Source organism: Lepidochelys kempii, chromosome 7 (genome assembly GCF_965140265.1).
Source record: "Lepidochelys kempii isolate rLepKem1 chromosome 7, rLepKem1.hap2, whole genome shotgun sequence".
NCBI lineage: Eukaryota > Metazoa > Chordata > Testudines > Cheloniidae > Lepidochelys > Lepidochelys kempii.
Genome location: NC_133262.1, coordinates 18534649 through 18553075, shown reverse-complemented (window position 1 = coordinate 18553075; position 18427 = coordinate 18534649). Strand labels below are relative to the sequence as shown.

At 43.7% G+C, this 18427-nt stretch overlaps 1 protein-coding gene across 2 annotated transcripts in view; it reads left to right on the top strand.

The window, feature by feature from the left end:
• SRGAP3 (SLIT-ROBO Rho GTPase activating protein 3) overlaps positions 1-18427 on the top strand; it is a 226681-nt gene that overhangs the window by 170064 nt on the left and 38190 nt on the right. For both annotated transcript variants that reach the window (XM_073351215.1, XM_073351214.1), the window contains exons 7-9: positions 16900-17121; positions 17616-17717; positions 18013-18210. In XM_073351215.1, coding sequence (XP_073207316.1) covers positions 16900-17121; positions 17616-17717; positions 18013-18210 — 522 coding nt within the window. The remainder of the gene's footprint in view (positions 1-16899; positions 17122-17615; positions 17718-18012; positions 18211-18427) is intronic.

Genomic DNA, 18427 nt, shown 5'->3' with positions numbered 1-18427 from the left:
TATGTCTGCTAAAGAGTTGTCTCCATTTTGGTGAAATACAGGGTCTCAGCTGCTTGGAGGAAGTGGAGTTCTTTCAGGACATTGGATTGTAATGAGGAAGTTAAAACTTGATCAGAGTAGTCATGAATTAGCACACATGACTGTCCTTTGTTTTGCCTCAAGTGGGCTTTGCTCCATCCTTCCTGATGGGGGTAAGGATTTACAACATAGAGAAAGGAGTGTTAGACTTTTTCATGTAAAGAGTGTCCTTGTGCAAATTCCTCAAAAGAAGCATGGATGTATTTTAGGACTCCTGGGTTCTTTTTTTGGTTCTGTTACTGATTCATAGCATGATCTGGATTAACTTCTGATGGTAAAATGTGGATAACACTATCGATGCACCTTTCCTGGGGTTTGTGGGAGGTATTTGTAAAGCATTTTGAGGTAGTCATATGAAATATGTCATAGGACTTAGTAGGTGGTAATATGTGGAAATACAAGTGCATATGTCCTTGCTGAATCGCCTCTGTATCCTGCTGAAACTGCATCTAGATATTAAAGTGATGGGTGTGTGTGTCATATCAAAGACAGACAGCTACATAGATAGGTAAAGGGGCAGTATTCTTAACAACCAGCCATTCAGAAAAATGAGTATATCAGGCAGTTTAATGTTGCACTCTATTGCCGAGTTGTATGGCACGAGAAAACTTCGCTGATGGCATTGCCATTTGTCACACGGTCAAATAATGCCCAGTCAAGCAGGGAAACAGAGATGCCAGTCAAAGTTATAGTGCTAAAAGTCCTCAAGCAAAGCGATTTGTTTCCATCAAAGCAAAATGTTTGGTGTTGCAAATATGTCAAGAGAGTACAAGCTCAAAAAAAATAAGACCCTCTAGCTGGGGTGCAGGAACAGGAAAATAGTTTCTTTCCTCTGCTATGGCAAGAGTTTAAAAGCAGCGTGTGGAAGGTGTAGGACGAGGAGCTATTGCTGAGTCTCAAGCCTGTCATTGGAGAAGTTAGAGTAGTGGTCTCCCTCCTTAACGAGGGACTAAAGTCTAGTGGCTAGAGTGGCAGATGGATAGTGTTAGGACTCCTGGGTTTTATTCTCAGATTTGTAACTGATTCATTCTGTGACTTTGAACAAGTCACTCAGAGCTCGATTGTGCAACATGGCCTTTCATTTTGCAAGGCCGAAACATTGCACCCCCAATTAATTGCATGCACCAGTGGTAGCATAGGCTAACTACCAAATGGTGCCCTGAATCAGGAAGTTAAATATGTAGGCCACAAATGTATAAGCATAGGGTAGGTGCCTAAATCCACATATAGGCTCCTAAATAAACACGGGCCTGAGGTTCAGAGGTGCTGAAGTCACCAGGAGATACTGATGCTCAATTCCTTGAAAATCAGCCCATTATTATTTAGGCACCCAGGGTAAGCATTTACAGCCAAAATTGCCATAATTTCCACCCACAATTAACTGCCTGGGCATAACTGTGCCTACAAAATCAGAAGCCAGGTCTCTTTATCTCACTGGGCTTCATTTCCCCCATGTTTATATGGGGATATTATCTCCCAGATGGCAGATCCTCAGCTGGTTTAATCAGTCTGACTCTATTGACTTTAATGGAGAGGCCCCCATTTGGACAAGCTGAGGCTCTATCAGAGAGCATATTTGTCCCCTAATCCCTCTATTTTTCTGTGGTTGGGACTGTTCTTTCCAAATACTGTGACACCCAGTTGTACCTCTGCCTATAGCTTCAAGAGATCTTCCTGGCTTTCCTGTCTTCCCAGGAATTTCACAAATAAATCACTGCTTCTGGTTGAGTCATAAACATACAAATGATGGGAAAAGGAAGAGATGCAAATCATAGCGGTCCAGGTTCTGATCTCAGTTACCTGGGGTATATCAAGAATTACTCGGATTTACACCAGTGAAGCTGAGCTCAGAACTGGATCCAACATGGTTTTTCTTCTCTCCTGTTTTTTTCACTTGAAGAAAGTGACACTTGGCATCAGCATTTTATTTCCCTTATAAAAGGCCTTTCAGTTCCTCTGAGCCCCAGCACCCCACTTAGCTTGCTGGCCTGTGTCTCGCGCGCTCTGTCAAATGTCAGACGTCCTGAGGGCAGACAGAACAAGGAACGACTGGTCGTGGGTGCTGTATGCAAAGTGCAGCTTTAAGAACGCCATCACGCGTAGCATTTTCTGTAACTCAAAAGTAGCCCTCTCTGGGTTGCAGGTGCCTTCACTTCAGCTTGATATACTGCATGTCTCCAACTAAGAGATCTCATTGCTTCAGGGGGTTTCAAATAAAGTCAACAGCGTAGCAATAAAAAGAATAAACAGCGTCTCTCACGGGGAATTAGACTTTCTCAAAAGACTCAGTGCAGTTCTCGACAGCCTTTACTTCCCAGCCTGCTGTGTCCGTATTCTTCAGTTTCCCACTGAGGAGGCAATTCTGCAGTGCCACTGGCAATCCTAGCGCCTGATCCAGTCACTTCCTCTGCCACTGCGGGAGAAGGAGGAGAAAAAAAATCTTTTCTGTGAAAGAAAAATGAAGAAGACTTTGTCAGGCGGTACTAGAGAGAAACCTTCCTCTCCACTCCAGTCACTGAATGCCAGTTTAGAGAGCTGTGTACTGAGGAAATATGTGCACTGCAGGACCGTACAACTGAGAGTATTCATTCACAGTGAAAAAAGTAAACAGTAAGGCATGTATCCTGCATCATTTCATACACACAATGAATGGCTGAGAAGGACTTTTCTTTTAGAAGGAAAAAAGCTAGTCTCTAGATAAGCTTCAAAACATGATCTGAATGTAACCAAAGTAGCAATGGGTGTCAGAGTTTGGAGAGAGCCTGCAACAATAGCCCTGAAATATGAAGTGTCCATTCATTTCAGCGGGCACTAGCTCAGATGGTAAGGGTGAAATTTTAAATGTCAACATTAACTATTTTGCTATAAGAAAGGCGAGGAAGGATCATATTATGAAGATCCATCGCAAAATTTTCCAAGGTGTGGGGTGAGCCCCTGTATGTGAAAAAGGATTATCCAGGGGTAGAGGATGGGGTGCAGAAGATGTATATGTTTAACAACTAGTGGTTTAACAACACATGGTTGCGTTGCAGAGGTGTGCAGTTGGTTTCATTTTCCCGAAGGTGGGCTCTTCTCCGAAAAGTTTTGGGAAATACTGGACTCAAAGTATTTTCCCTGATAAGTATTTTTGTGATAGGTTCATCTGGACATTGCTTTTGTGAAGGTTTGATCAGGTACCATAGAATAGTCTAGCATTTGAATTAGATACAGTGACGTGGCTGGAATTGTTTTTAGTCTGATATTACACAACATACCCATGCTACACTATGGATTTATTTAATGCAGTGAACGAGGCAAGTACAGATTTGATTAATTGGCCATAATGGTCAGTTAGGTAAATTAGTACCTTTATGAATAAGAATCTTTAGGTTTAGGCTGAATTCTACCCTTAGTTATACCCTTGCAGCCTCACTGGACTAAATTCATCCCTGGTTTAAGTGTACAACCAGGGTTTGGCCCCTTGTGTTCAGTGAGGCTTCAGGGATATTAAGAGGACAGGATTAGGCCCTTTGGTATTTAAATAATGAAACTCAAACATCTGAATCAAATCCTGTATGATAAATAATCCCATGGATCATAGGGGTGGATTCTGCCATGTGTGCTCATGTTGACTGGTACCTTACTATGTGAGTATCCTCTTGGAATCAATGGGTCCATTTGTGGGGTAAATCACTACTCAGCTGCGGAAGGGTGGCGAAATTGGGTCCATAGATATTAAAGATAGAAAATGTCTGTAGATCCTCTGGATTATTCCTAGCCAATTAATTGTTCTCTGTAGAAAAATTTTCAGGGTTTTGGCCAGTCCAAGTTTCAGTAATTCACTTGATAGGATCCCTGCCTGTTCCCTTGGAAAACTGTACCACAGTCTAATAATTTCTCCCTATTTTCTTTCCAAGAGAGCAAAGGGGTGCTGCCTTCATATGTCAACACAGCAGTCCTTGGAGGTTTAAAGATTCAGAACACTGATTGATAACAAGGTCATAATAATCCCTTAGCTGTGTGCACAGCACCTCCTGTTAGTTAAAATGGAGCCTACTGACTGCTCTGTGCTGACCACAGAAGCTGATGTTTTGTTTGTGGACATGGGGATTATCCAACCCTTACTTTGGTAGGGATGATCTCTTTTGCTGTGAGATGGCTTAAGCTATTCCAAGCCCTGGCTTTAAATTGATGGCTTCTTGCTAGATATTTCTTGAACGTTATCAGATGGGGAAGTTTGTGGCTTAACTCCTATTCTAGGCTGTGGCTACCAAGGCTAAGCTGGGCATGCAGAACTGGGAGGAAATATTCAAGAAAGATAAAATGTATAAGCAGAGAAGCTTTGAGTCCTTAAATATGTTCGTGTGTTCCTGTGAAAGGGCTGTTCTTGAAATGTGATGCTTTTGTACAATTGTTTGCCCTCTCCCCTTTGTCCTGATTCACATGACAAGCATTTGTATAAAATATTACTTCATGGTGATAGAGAGTAAGTTCAAGGGACCCTCAGATACTGCAGCAGTGAGGGTCATATAAGGACCTAGACAAATAGGTGTCTGTCTGTCTGTGTGTGTGTGTCTGTCTCTCTCTCTCCCTCTCTCTGCAAGTCTTTCCTATATTCTGAGAAAACCGGTTTTACATTTCCAAAGGAAAAGAACAGGTAGCTTCATATGTGTTGTCATGGAATGCTGCATTGGTTTGTTGGGTTCTACTAGTAGATATAGAAACTGTGCTCCAATGCAGATCCCGGGACGAAGATATGAGAGCTGAGGACAAGCATTCCTAGTGGAGGGGATCAGCTATGGGACTCTCTTCCAGAGCTGCTCAGGCAAATCCAGAGTCTGGCCATCTTTAGCAAACATTGCAAAACCGTACTCTTTGAGAAAGCCTTTCCACCGTAACTGATGCTTGCAATAAGAACAGCCTCCTCTATCCCAAACACTTACCAGCCAGAAAAACCCTATTCTAATCAGTTTTGACCCCAAAAGGGAGATGTGCCAGAGACTCCATAAAGTCCTCTATTGATTTTACTTGGAATATGCTCAGATACTATGGTGATGGGCAGCAGTATAAAACCTCTGGACAGATAGGTAGATGGATGGAGGTGGGGCCAGTTACTTGGATTTATTTGATGTATCTGAGAGCAGAATCCAACATAAGACCTTTAAATAGAGCTCAGGACCTTCTAGTTCCAGCCCTGTGCTTAATCCAGTACGTTCTCTGGCACCATTTTCTTTTTTCTTCAGCTTTCTCAAAATTCACAGATGTGAGTTTTCAATCAAGAGCCTCTTTTTAATGTTTCCTAACATTCCAAGGGTGTGCAATTCGTTCCTGTGCAAAGGGCCAGCAAAAGGCCTGTGCACCACTTTGGTCCCGCATAAGCTCTGTAGATACATGTAAGTGGTTTGAAGGCCTTGAGCTAGTCCAGTTTCCACTCCTAGAGAAAGCAATTTTGCATTAAATTTGGGCAAACAATGTTGAAATCATATGAAATTGGGGCAATTTCACAGAAATTTTGTGAATTCAGATCTTTTGAAGGAGAAACAGTGTCTATTCTAAATATGCTGCCCAGTTCTCTTCCTGTCCACTCAGGAAAATGCAGAGCTCTGTTGTGATGCACTGCAGCATTTTGCTATGAGAAGTTACCAAGAAGCCAGTTTGATAGGTGGTGCTGATGATCATGCCTAGCTGTTTTTTGTAGCACTTTTCGTCAGCAGAGCTCTAGATGCTTTACAGAGGAGGTAACTATTATTATCCCCATTTTATAGATGGGGAAACTGAGGCACAGAGCGGGGCTGTCACTTGCCCAAGTTCACCGTGCGGCTCTGAACATTGATTGGGGCCTCCGTGCACTGCAGAAAAATTAACAGTAACTAGTCGTGCGTCAAAGTGCTTTTAGTTCCCATTGCATGTCAAGCCAATGCTCTTAATAAAGAAAGAAGATGGTTTTGACCTGTGTCCAGAGCATATTAATAAATTTAGTTAGAAATAAAACAAATGCAGACCTCTTCATTTTTTGAAAACTCTTGTTTAATAATGTGGCCAAAGTGCACATATTTTCTTTTGCCAAAGTTGGCACCTTGTAAATGATTTCTTCCTTGCTTGGAAAGTTCATACACTGGTCCTATTTGCCAATTCTTTTCTGTGTGCGTGCTGGTTCAGAAATATCATGGAGCCTGGAAATCATCATTGTATGAACACCATGAGGGAGATTTTGCTTTACCTTTGTGTGAATAGGGGTGGTAGTTTCCCTCAGAACAAAATGTGCCCGCTCTCGACAACTTTTAGTCCATCCCTGAAGCGAGGCGATGACTCGCTGGCGCGGCACCTCCTGCTAGTTGTCCAGGGAAGTAGCTCTCCAGCATATGGAGCACCCTCTACAGGCCGGTGTCTCTCCTGCCGCTGGCCCCGTGTCCCTCTCGGACCCCGGTGCCCTTTACCCCGGGGTTCTGCTCCAGCACTACTGCCACCAGGATGGAGCTCCTCAGCTCCCTTTGCCCTTCCCCAGCTCTGCTCCACTTCAGGTACCTTGCTCTTAGGCAGCTAGCCTTTCCCACTCCAGGGCTAGAGTGAGACTCCTTCAACTTCTGGCCCACAGCCCTCTTATAAGCACCAGCTGGGCTCTAATTGAGCTGGCCACAGCTGTGGTCAGCTGCACAGTCAGCTTCCCCCAGCTATTCTTAATCCTTTTCCCTGCTGCGGCCCTCTCCAGGGCTGCTTTTAACCCCTTCAGGGCTGGAGCAGGGTGAGTACCCCGCTATAGTCCCCCAATAGGTAGAATTGAAAGGACAGCCCCGAATTCATCAAATCCGTTCAAGGAACAATCTGCCAATGAATTAATTTTGGGGGTGTGGGGGGCGGGGAAGCTAAGAAAACCTGCATATATTGGAGATTGCTGTGGAGACTTTAGGGAAAAGAATGAAATCTAGGTTAAAATCCCGCAGAGAAGAACTACTCCAGAGACCACAGAGTTAATTAACTGTAGCTGGATTTTAAAAAGGGATGGGTAGTTGTAAGGCGAGTAATATTTGTTGTTATGTAAGATAAAGATATTCAGTTCATGCCGTGAAGCATTAATTTGATCACCGCAGGGCTCAGGAAAGATCTCTTCTCCTATTCCCTGCCCCACACACATCACTGCACATGTGGCTCGGAGCACAATAGGTAGATTTTAACATATCCTTTGAAGTATCAGGTATTGGCTACTGCCTCAGGCACAATACTGAACTTGATGGACCCAATAGTTCTTATGGGGAAGAGAATACTGGAATTAATTGGAGTCCAAGGTTCCAATCCCTTTGACTTTTTAGTGGGCGGTAAGGTTAGGTCCTACGTCTGGTGTGAAAACGTTACACGCTGAGTTCTAGAAGAAAAGGTGATAGCTTAGGGTTCTGTGTCTCCATTATCATTGTCTGCATCACAACACAGGCTTTCTGATTCTTAGCTTCAAGTAAGAAAATTCCTCAAGTCCCCAGTTAACATGTTATGACAATGTAAATATGCCATGAAAGTAATAGGGGTGGTTTTGATGTGAGTCAGAAACTTGGGCAGTCTCGTAGGGAATCCATAAGTGGATCAGGACTGTAGGGTATGTCTTGGGCTGCACCACGATATTCTGAAACCTGAACTACCTCACCACAGTGCAAATGTAAAGTTTCAGACCATCCTGAAGGTCTGGAACATAGACTGAAGCTAAAATAGCCAAGCACTTGGCAGATACCTCCTGGGGATGCTCCCATGCTTGGACAGTCACCAACTTCTAAATTTTGTTCTGCAGCGCATAGCCTTTGCCTCATGCCATTGAGCTATCTAGACTGAGATACCTTGCTGCTGTACTGCAGTCAGACATCTTGATGTGTCACCATGTGGTGAAGATGTATGGGCCCCAAAGGGTTTTCAGGATGCTTTCAGTGTCCTGTCAGGCTATCTGGCAAGAGGCAGGAACAACCCATCGAAACTGGAATCCAGAAAATTGTGAAGGGAGGTGACTGGTTGTTAAGGCACAGTGAGCATACTTCAAAAGACCAGTCCAGTTTCAAAGAAATTCCTTATTTAAAATTGGGATCTGGTAAAAATCTCTAGAACTGGGATAGACTTTGGGATTGTGCCCATTGTAATTAAATTACAGCAGGTGTTCATAGCACTCTGAAGAATCTGTTCATTTTCAGGCAGATGGAAGAGCAGAATAATTTACGGTTATTTTTACTCTCAGAGAAAATCGCCTTCGCTACTTCCTGTAGGAAACGTTTTGCCTCCTCACTACTGAAGTGGTTCACAAAGGTTTATCTTGGTTTAAAGGCAGCTTCATTTAGTGGATTGACATGAAGTAGGGAGCCAGTAAGCCTTAGATTTAATCCTGACCTTGCCGGCAGACTCGTGGTGTGTGGGCGAGTTGCTCGACCTTTCTGCCTCAGTTTTCTCATAAGTGCTCAAGGGTTGAAGTGACAGGTACCTTAGAAGTATCTTGGCTGGATAGCTAGAGCTGAAAATATTGGGCTAGTCACTGTTGCAAACAGTTTGGGAGATTGAGAGGTTACTGTTTCTCCATCTCTTTGAAAAGTATAAAGACCTGTATACATGGTAGGTATTATTATCCACATCAAAATACCATGATGGCTGGCTCTCTACAAATAGCTAGCAATGGGGAATAATTTTCATCAGTGAGGGAGGACTGTGTTGTTTACTATGCCTCCTCACTTCCTTTCTGAGGAAGTATCTATGGCAGCAAACCAGTATCTCTTCAATCCTATTAGTGTATTATAACTTCCCATACTGGCAAACCCACCCTTCGATCACATACTGCAGTGAGCAGAACAGCTTGCTTGTTAGGGTCAGAGATTTTGACCGCATTGATCATAATTGGGCTGGAATATCCTGTGTAATATGTTTATTTTGATGTCCCCTTTCCATTCAGAAAAAACACAAACATCGGCTATAGAAATGTTACTAGTCTGTCTTTTGTATTTGTTATAGATCAACACAATTGTTCCTTAAAAATTATTTTGTAACATTAACACTTTCCATTCTATATCACCATCCATCCAAGGATCTCAAGCAATTGCACATATTTATTACAAGTGTTTGCAGAGCACCAGTGCCTACAGGTTACAAAGGGAGGTTGTGGCATCCCTTGGAGGCTTTTAATAGGGGTTTGTCTAACCTGTTATTAGGGATGGTCTCTAGGTATATCTGGTCCTGCCTCAGCATAGGGGGATGGACTAGATGACTTCTAGCTCTGTGCTGCTATGATTCTATCATTGTGATAGCACGGTGCAAATATTAACTTTACAAACACTAAAGTAAGACATATTACAGCCATGTTAGGTATTTTATACCTATTTTACAGATAGGGAATCTGAGGCATAGGTGGTTCAGTGATTTGTCCAGGGTTACACAGTAAATCATTGACGTAGATGGGAATAGAACGGAGTCGTCCTGCCTCCCTCTCCAAATGGAAAAGTCCCAAAAAATTTAATAATGAATACTAATCTTTATATGGGTTTTCTTAGTCATCCCATAGAATTCTATCGCTGCTTCAAAAACCCTATAGAAAGAATCTCCTTTTCTATTAAATTCTATAGGTTTGTAGTGTTATTTATCTAGTGCCCTATAACATTTCTGTAGAACCCTTTAGTTGCTATAGGGCACTTTCATGCTGGCCACTTACCTGCATTAACTACTAGGCCGCACTCCTTCCCCATTGCGAGCAGAAGGTCTAGTTCATTCTGCTGGGAGCAATTTCTTTGATAGGGTGGGTACAACTATTCGTAATATGTTCAAATACAAGAAGAGGAAAATGGAGCAACTGAGCATTGCAGGATATCTGCCCGTACCATAACGTAGAGCAGTTCGTCTGTGTGACGGTGAAGAATGTTTTAAGGTAATTGATTATTAACAGAGCAGCTCACATATTTGCTGTCAGCTTAAAGTTGGTTTTATTTCTAAAATTCTGCTTCCTCTTTTGTTCTGTTGGTGCAACTTGTGTGCCTATGCCATGACCAGTGGGACAAATTCTTCTTAAATTAGGGGCCAGCCAACCACTTAAAACCATGTTCATGTTAATTGTGACCATCTGGCCATTTGTGCCACAATGGGAGCTGAGTTCTTTTGAAAACCTGTCCCTCATTTTGGTGCCCAAGTGAAGAAGGCTGAGGAAGGATGGCCCCGTGAGTAGGGTAATCTAGGTCTCAGGAGACCCGAGTGCAGTTCCCTGCTCCATTACTGGTTTCCTGTGAGACGCTAAAGCTATGCCTATCACTGTACCGCCGCATGGGCTATGCAGAGTATGGAATGCAGAGTGCACCAGAATGCCTTGTGTGGATGTTGCTGGCGTGAGCTAAAAGGTACAGTACCTTGTTCATATTACCATAGAGCTCTTTGTCAAACAGTACTACATTAATTGTGTACCTTTTAGTTCATGCCAGCAACGTCCACACAGGGCTCTGCAGTTCATACTCCCATAGTCTGTGCTGCAGCGCAACCTAGACAGGCCCTTAATCTCTCTCTGCCTCAGTTCCCCTCTGTGAAATGGGGATAATAACACTTCTCTACCTCACAGGGATGTTGTCAGGATAAGTAAAGATTCTGAGGTGCTTAAATATTATGGTAATTGGTGCCATAGGTAGATTGAAAAGAGCTCAGCTCCCACTTCTAACTTTGGCCCCAATCATTTGAGCAGAGCACTTGAAAATCTGCCCCTGAGCTCTTCTGGAAAGTTTATTGTATAACATTTTGAAATAAACAAGAGCCTGAGAGTTCATCACAGAATCATGGAAATTAGAGATTGGAAGACTCGTTTGATCACCATACCTGTCTCTCAGCCAAATGCAGAATTGTCCTCTCCAGTGCAGCAGTGGGATAATTCTTGGTTCATTTTAGTATCTATACTATTTTAATGACAGGGAAGGGGTTTTGGTTAGAGTTGGGGTAGGGCTGGGACTTCATTGCTCTGTTCCCACCTCTGTTGGTGATTTACTCTTTGACCCTGACCAAGTCACTTAACTTCTGGTGCCTCAGTTTACCTCTGTTTTAAAAAAAGCAAATATTTCCCTACCTCACAAGGGTGTTGTGAAGCTTAATTAGTTAATATATTAAGACTTGAAAGTCCTCAGGTGAAAGGCACTGTAGAAATGCTAAGAATTCTTATTAGTATTTGTGGTTCTGGTTTGCTTTCTGTCGAAGGGAAGAACGGAGTTAGAAAATGCCTTTGTTCTGATCTGGGAGAAGGAGCCTGAAGTCTGGTTTTTTTTTGTTTTTTTTTTCCCCTTTATGTGTTTTTTTTTTTTTAAGTTTTTTTTTCTTTCTTTTCTGGGCACCAGAGTGTGAAGCACTCTGAAGGAGCTGTAAAAATGTTGTTAGTAAGGCTGCTGCCCTAGTTGTCAGTAGCAGCAGACTTGCTGGTTTTACAGTAACTGCTGGTTCAGTATGAATTCAGCATTAAAAAGGAGGTGAAACAGCATTATGGAGAACTCCCAGGTGTGTCTGAATTGTGAGTTTTCAGAAGTACTCGACACTGCCTTAACTCTTCTTCCACTGAAGTCAGTGGCTCTCAGTGATTTCCGTGGCAGCAGCTAGGCCAATACTGGATGCTTTGGAAAATGCCACCCTTAGGCAGACACAGATATTTTGGTTTTGTGTCTTTTGACCTGGTAATTGATGTGATTATTGTTGGGGATCCACAGTAGCACAGATTTGGAGACCTCTTCAGCAAAGACTTTTGAGAGCATGAGGCTCTGATCAGCTGATTCTGAAATAGGACAGCATTCTTCTGTCAAGTCAACACATGGATCATGGCTCCTCCATTCTGCTCTTCCCATATGTGCAGAAATCTCGTTAACAGGAATGGCATCCGCCTGCATCTAAAATGAGCAGATCATAGAGTCAAGATCCCCCTGCTGATCTGAGAAGAGAATTTTGCCTTTATTCCCCTCCTGCTTGGAATTTTATTGTGGCATTCTGAAATGCTGACTTCCTGGCACTGTGACATTAGTCTCAAAAGGGCTTCTTTCTGGAGGTAGTACTTCCTGTAACTGACATCATTGCCTGGCTGTTCACATTTTGAATATCAGAGAAGTACACTTATCTCATGAAAGTTGAAAGGCAATGGGTAGATTATGTTAATACTGTACTCAACTTCCACCCACAGTCCCAGAGTAGCTGGCTATTTGTTCTAAAATTGTCAGTGGTGAGTTAACAACATTGACATTTTGGATTGCCATCACTAGGTTTCAGTGTCAACGCCCATATGTTATGAATGAGAGCCTTTCCTACCGCTTTAAGAAATATTCTTTCAGTCTCTTTGCAGACTCAGGAAGGCACAGCGTATCAGTTCACCATCATATTTTTTCTTCAATTGTAAAGGCTAGAAGCTTATTTTAAGGAAAGCTTGAAATCTGCTGATGGGGCCTTCAAAGAAGTGTCAACATGGCTGACTGTTGGCAGTCTGACTTATTTAAATTAATCCAGGTCAGGATAAAGGATCCACTGTGACCATATCATTCGTGTCCCAAATTGGCTACTGCACATGTGGCAAGCCTGGGTTGGGGCAGGCTGAGTACGCTCACATATTGATGAGCAGGAGTCAGCCCGTCGTGTTTTTGCTCCCACTTTTAGCAAACAGTGACATACAAACATCTCCGTGTGACTTTATCGGAATTGAGGGACGTCTCTTCACATCAGTGGATAGGATGAGATGTCCTCTTTGGCTGGAGTTGCTTGTGGCAGTAACTGAGTTTTAACATTTCACTTTGAGTTTAGTGATGGTAACATTTTGATGCAGAATTCTGTTTTTGTTTTTTTTTTTTAACGTGATTTAATTATTTTTTTCTCCCTTCAGTGTATTGCTCAGAAAGGTGATGGCAGATCTGGAAACTGGAGTCCTCTGTGTATCCACAGAACAGTCTGTTTTGGATTAATTTTGATTAGATTAACCAGGCCAAATTCTTTTTGTTTTATCTTAATCTCGGTTTTTGGGCTACACTGATCACCATGGTATCAGGTTTCAACAGTTACACAAGGACTGAATTTGGCCTACTTATATTAAATTAGGACCTGATCCCTTGTACCCACACCAAATCCCATTGAAGTCAAGCAGTGCAGTTGCTGGATCCGGGGCTTAGAATGTAAACTCCTTGGCTCAAGGGCTGTCTTAGCTTAGTTAAGATGTGTGTTAGGCACCTCACACACCTTTAGTGATAAAGAAGTAACAAATACTGTTAACAGGCACCGCATAATAGACATTAGTATGAACCTATCACTTAACAAATAAGGTGGCAGGTTTTATGATGAGCTTGAAGACTTGAAGTCAGCCACCCACTCCATGTCACATCGGTTACTTAATAGCTATCAAACCATAAAGAATCTCGGTCATGATTAAAGTTGAGTGAATACCTGATTTTTTGATTCGGTGGCTGATACGAAAAGTAAAATAAAAACGTTTGGTTTTGTTTCAAACCAAAACAGATTTTTTTTGTTTTGGTAATTCTTAACTAAACGAAAAACTTGAAAAAATTAGTTTGAATGGAATAACGGGTTTCAAATGTTGATTCATAACGACATTTCAAAATGAAATGTCAAAAAGGTTCATTTAGAAATTTGTTGAAATATCTACTGATTCCCGCCCCCACCCTCCAGTCAATTTTTTGAGCCAAAACTATTTGCAGAATTTGACCCAAATTCACCAATAGTTTTGGTGCACCAATAAATAAATAAATAAAAATGGTGAATTTTACTGTTTGACCAAAAAAAAAATAAAAATCACCCAGCTCTAGTCATTACTGACTTGGTCATGACTAGTGTTGGGACCAAGTGGTTGTTTAATATTAATGATCTAATTCAGGACCATGCTGGTAGCCAGTGCAACCCAGTTTGAAAATGCAATAGAAGCAATGTTGAAATACCACAGAGTTTTATTTTTTAGGAGTGGGTTTAATCCACCGAGAATTTTAGAAATGGTTTAATTATATCAGGCACTTAAATTGTTCCGATAGATCGTCCAGCTTTCTAGCTTTTCTCGGTTGCTGCTAGAACAGTGATAAACTTTGTCTACTGCTGTTTTGTTCATATGTAAGCAAAACTTCTTAACCTCTACGATTTGCAATTTGAAATGTGTATTTTAGACACACCACAGTATGCATGTGTTGGAGACAGATGAATGTGAAGTTCCTTGCATGGGGTAAAGCCTGGAGTGGTATAAGCTCCCCAACACAGCTGTGCCAGTGCCCCTTTATCCTGAACTCCAGCCCCTCTTCTGTCCCAATGTTGGGGCCTCAAAGAGCTCTGCTCAGGGACCTGAATCTTTACCCACAATACCTTCTGTTTCAGTCTTGTCCTCCACAGGCCTGTTAAAGTGTTATTGTCATCAGGGCTGAGACATCTTCTGACTGTTCATTCCGGCTCAGTCCCCTTGCAGCTCTGCTAATGCAACTCACTGCTGATGTATAACAATCCCACCACTTCATCTTCCTTTCTATCTCTGCACACAGCTACCTGCATTTTGGCTGAGATCCAAAACTGGAATGTCCCTTCACTCCCCATCTTTGCCAGTGCACCTCTGCCCTGATCCACAGCATCCATGCTCTTCAAGACTTGGTTCCCTTTCAAGTAGAGTCTGCCAACCAAGCCAAAATTACATAGTGGTTTTGCAGCATAGCCAAAACTCCCTTTAGGGATTGGGAGGAGACCATAAAAGTCATTTTTACTAGGTGGTAACTGGCCATTCTTAGCAGCGAATCCAATGCTGTTGATACATCTTACAAACAAGACTCAATAATATTGAAAACGTTTTTTTTTTTCATGTACAGTATTTTGACAGCAATTAGCTTTCAGTTCTATCGTTTTCCCCAAGGAGGAATAATCACTTATGCATGAGAAACTGTTCCATCTTGAGTAGAAGAGAGGGGGATAATGGAAGCATCTTCATCGCTGTGATGAAAGAGTTTGATAACGGGGAGCGTTTGAATGCCAGCTTACTTTAACGTCTGTCTCTGCTAGCTAATTTTGATGAATGCATTTCTGTGCTTAGAAGGGGCTTATAGAAAAGTGCAGTAAATTGGCTGAGGAGGGAGGAATAAGCTAGGCACCGTCAGTGAACAAGGGGTACACATCTTGGAAACCCATGACCCAGGGGTGGGCAAACTTTTTGGGTTTCCAAAATTGTATGGAGGGCCGGTTCGGGGAGGCTGTGTTTCCTCAAACAACCAGGTGTGGCCCAGCCCCCGCACCCTATCCGACCCCCCTGCCCCCAGGACTCCTGCCCCATCCACCACCCCCTCCTCCCTGTCCCCTGATCACCCCCAGACCCCCTACCCCTGACTGCCCCCTGCCAGCCCATCCAACCCCACCTCTCCTTCCTGACTTCCCCGGGACCTCTTCCCCATCCAACCCCCCTGTTCCCTGCCCTCTGTCCGCCCCGACCCCTATTCACATCCCTGCCCCCTGACCACCTCTCCCCGCCAACTCCCCTGCCCTCTATTCACCCCTCCCTGCCCCCTTAACGCGCTGCCTGGAGCACCAGTGGCTGGCGGTGCTACAGCCGTGCCACCCAGAGCAGCGGGTCAGGCTGCGGCTCCGCAACTGTGCTGCCCGGCCGCCCAAAGCGTTGCGCCGGCGGTGCGGCGTGCTGAGGCTGCGGGGGAGGGGCTGGGGGCTAGCCTCCCAGGCCAGGAGCTCAGGGGCTGGTCAGGAGAGTCCTGCGGGCCGACCTCTGCCATGACCTCTGCCATGACCTGTTCCTCCCAGGCTACCGTCCTGTGAAATTTGATCAGTTAGCAGAGTTGAGCCTGATCAGAATTTGGCCCAGGAAATTGCGGGGTGTGGAGTTCTGTGGAAAAGGACCTAAGGGTGACAGTGGACGAGAAGCTGGATACGAGTCAGCAGTGTGCCCTTGTTGCCAAGAAGGCCAATGGCATTTTGGGATGTATAAGTAGGGGCATAGCGAGCAGATCGAGGGACATGATCGTTCCCCTCTATTCGACATTGGTGAGGCCTCATCTGGAGTACTGTGTCCAGTTTTGGGCCCCACACTACAAGAAGGATGTGGATAAATTGGAGAGAGTCCAGCGAAGGGCAACAAAAATGATTAGGGGTCTGGAACACATGACTTATGAGGAGAAGCTGTGGGAGCTGGGATTGTTTAGCCTGCAGAAGAGAAGAATGAGGGGGGATTTGATAGCTGCTTTCAACTACTTGAAAGGGGGTTCCAAAGAGGATGGCTCTAGACTGTTCTCAATGGTAGCAGATGACAGAACGAGGAGTAATGGTCTCAAGTTGCAGTGGGGGAGGTTTAGATTGGATATTAGGAAAAACTTTTTCACTAAGAGGGTGGTGAAACACTGGAATGCGTTACCTAGGGAGGTGGTAGAATCTCCTTCCTTAGAGGTTTTTAAGGTCAGGGTTGACAAAGCCCTGGCTGGGATGATTTAACTGGGAATTGGTCCTGCTTCGAGCAGGGGGTTGGACTAGATGACCTTCTGGGGTCCCTTCCAACCCTGATATTCTATGATTCTATGATTCCTTGAGCTGGAATTTACTCCTCCAGCTTGAAATGGCCACTGTCCAGTGAGGGTAATTGGTAGTATTTCCTTTAATTCCCCCAGCATCTTTGAGTGTGTCCTGTATGCTTGACATCCTGCTGCTGTGTATGTTATTGATGTATGTTATTAAACAGTTGATGTGTTCTCCTCCAGAAGTGGCTACATTTCATTGGCTGATAAACTGATTCCTGTGCCCATACATGATGCTCTGAGGCCCTTCGGGGTGAGGGGGATATTTAAATGTGAGAATTCTTTACTCATGTTACTCAGTCTGTGAACGTGACCTTTCTTCAATATTCTCCCCCTCCCTCAGTGTTGTGATCTGGGATTCCATGCCAGCCTAGCTCGGACATTCAGGACATACCTGTCTGCTGAATATAACCTAGAAACCTCACGCCATGAGGGCCTGGACATCATTGAGAATGCGGTGGACAACCTGGACGCACGGAGTGACAAGCATACAGTCATGGACATGTGCAACCAGGTCTTCTGCCCTCCGCTGAAGTTTGAATTCCAGCCTCACATGGGGGATGAGGTACTGGACCTGCAGAAAACAGCATCAGCAATCTGGCATAGCCTGAGCTGTGCTAGATTCCTCTCCCCCTTGTCTGTGATCTTTAATCTCTTTCCCACCCTGTTGCCTCTGTGCCTCTCTCCATGCTTCTTTCTTAATAGGCTATTTGGCTCATGTGGTCTACTTTTTTATCTGCTTATTGCTCGGGTATTTTTTACAAACTCTTTAGAAAGCCTATGATGTGATTCCCACCTGATCAACCCAACTTGAACTCAGACTGCCACTATTTAAATACTTCTTTGTGTATCGTTTTTCAACTGCTATGTGATCAGTGCTTTGCTTAGGCCCAGATACAGGGCTTGCCAGTTAGAGATGGATTGGGGTACCCAACATTCCTAACATACCAGAAAGAGACCAGCTTGGGGGCGGGGGAGAATGATCTAATTGCTTAAAGTATTCCTATTTGTCCAGTGAATGTTTCAGTCTCCTCTCTCTGGTTTTGTTACTGCCATCAGGTATGTCAGGTGAGCGCCCAACAGCCTGTGCAGACGGAGTTGCTCATGCGATATCACCAGCTGCAGTCTAGACTTGCCACTCTCAAGATAGAGAATGAGGAGGTGAGAGCAATAACTGGCTTTGATCATTATTCCGGAGGACTGTGCTAATGACTTTACAGTCTGTGCCACATGACCGTCAACATTCTGTGCTAGAGCTTTCAGTCAGCTGGAATGTTTGGGTTGGAATCTTTTGCAATGCTGAGGCTTCTAGTGGCTTTTCTGAAGACTCCCACTGACTTCAGTGGACATTGGATCAAGCCCAGTACATAAGAGCTGCTTGATGGCCAATTACTGTGGCCAAAATATGTCATTCTCCCAGTTTGTTTCACAAGTTCTGTGCTCCCCATTTCTGCAGGTACGAAAAACTCTGGATGCCACTATGCAGACCTTGCAGGACATGCTGACAGTGGAAGATTTTGATGTTTCAGATGCCTTCCAGCATAGTCGCTCCACTGAGTCAGTCAAATCAGCCGCTTCAGAGACCTACATGAGTAAAATAAACATTGCCAAGAGGAGAGCCAACCAACAGGAAACTGAAATGTTCTATTTTACGGTGAGTCTCATCTCAAGCTATATAGGCTACGCAGCATTAATTGGTTGGGTTGTGTCCCATTTAAAATGCTTGTTAGTGAACAGCAAGAGCCAGTTTGGTCTGTTTAAATATTTGTCTTGTGTTTTGTTTGAAATTGAAATGTGTGCTTCTCAGCTGTAGGGAAATGTGCAGGGAAAAATCACGTATCCTTGTTACTTTAAAAAAGCAACAACTTGAA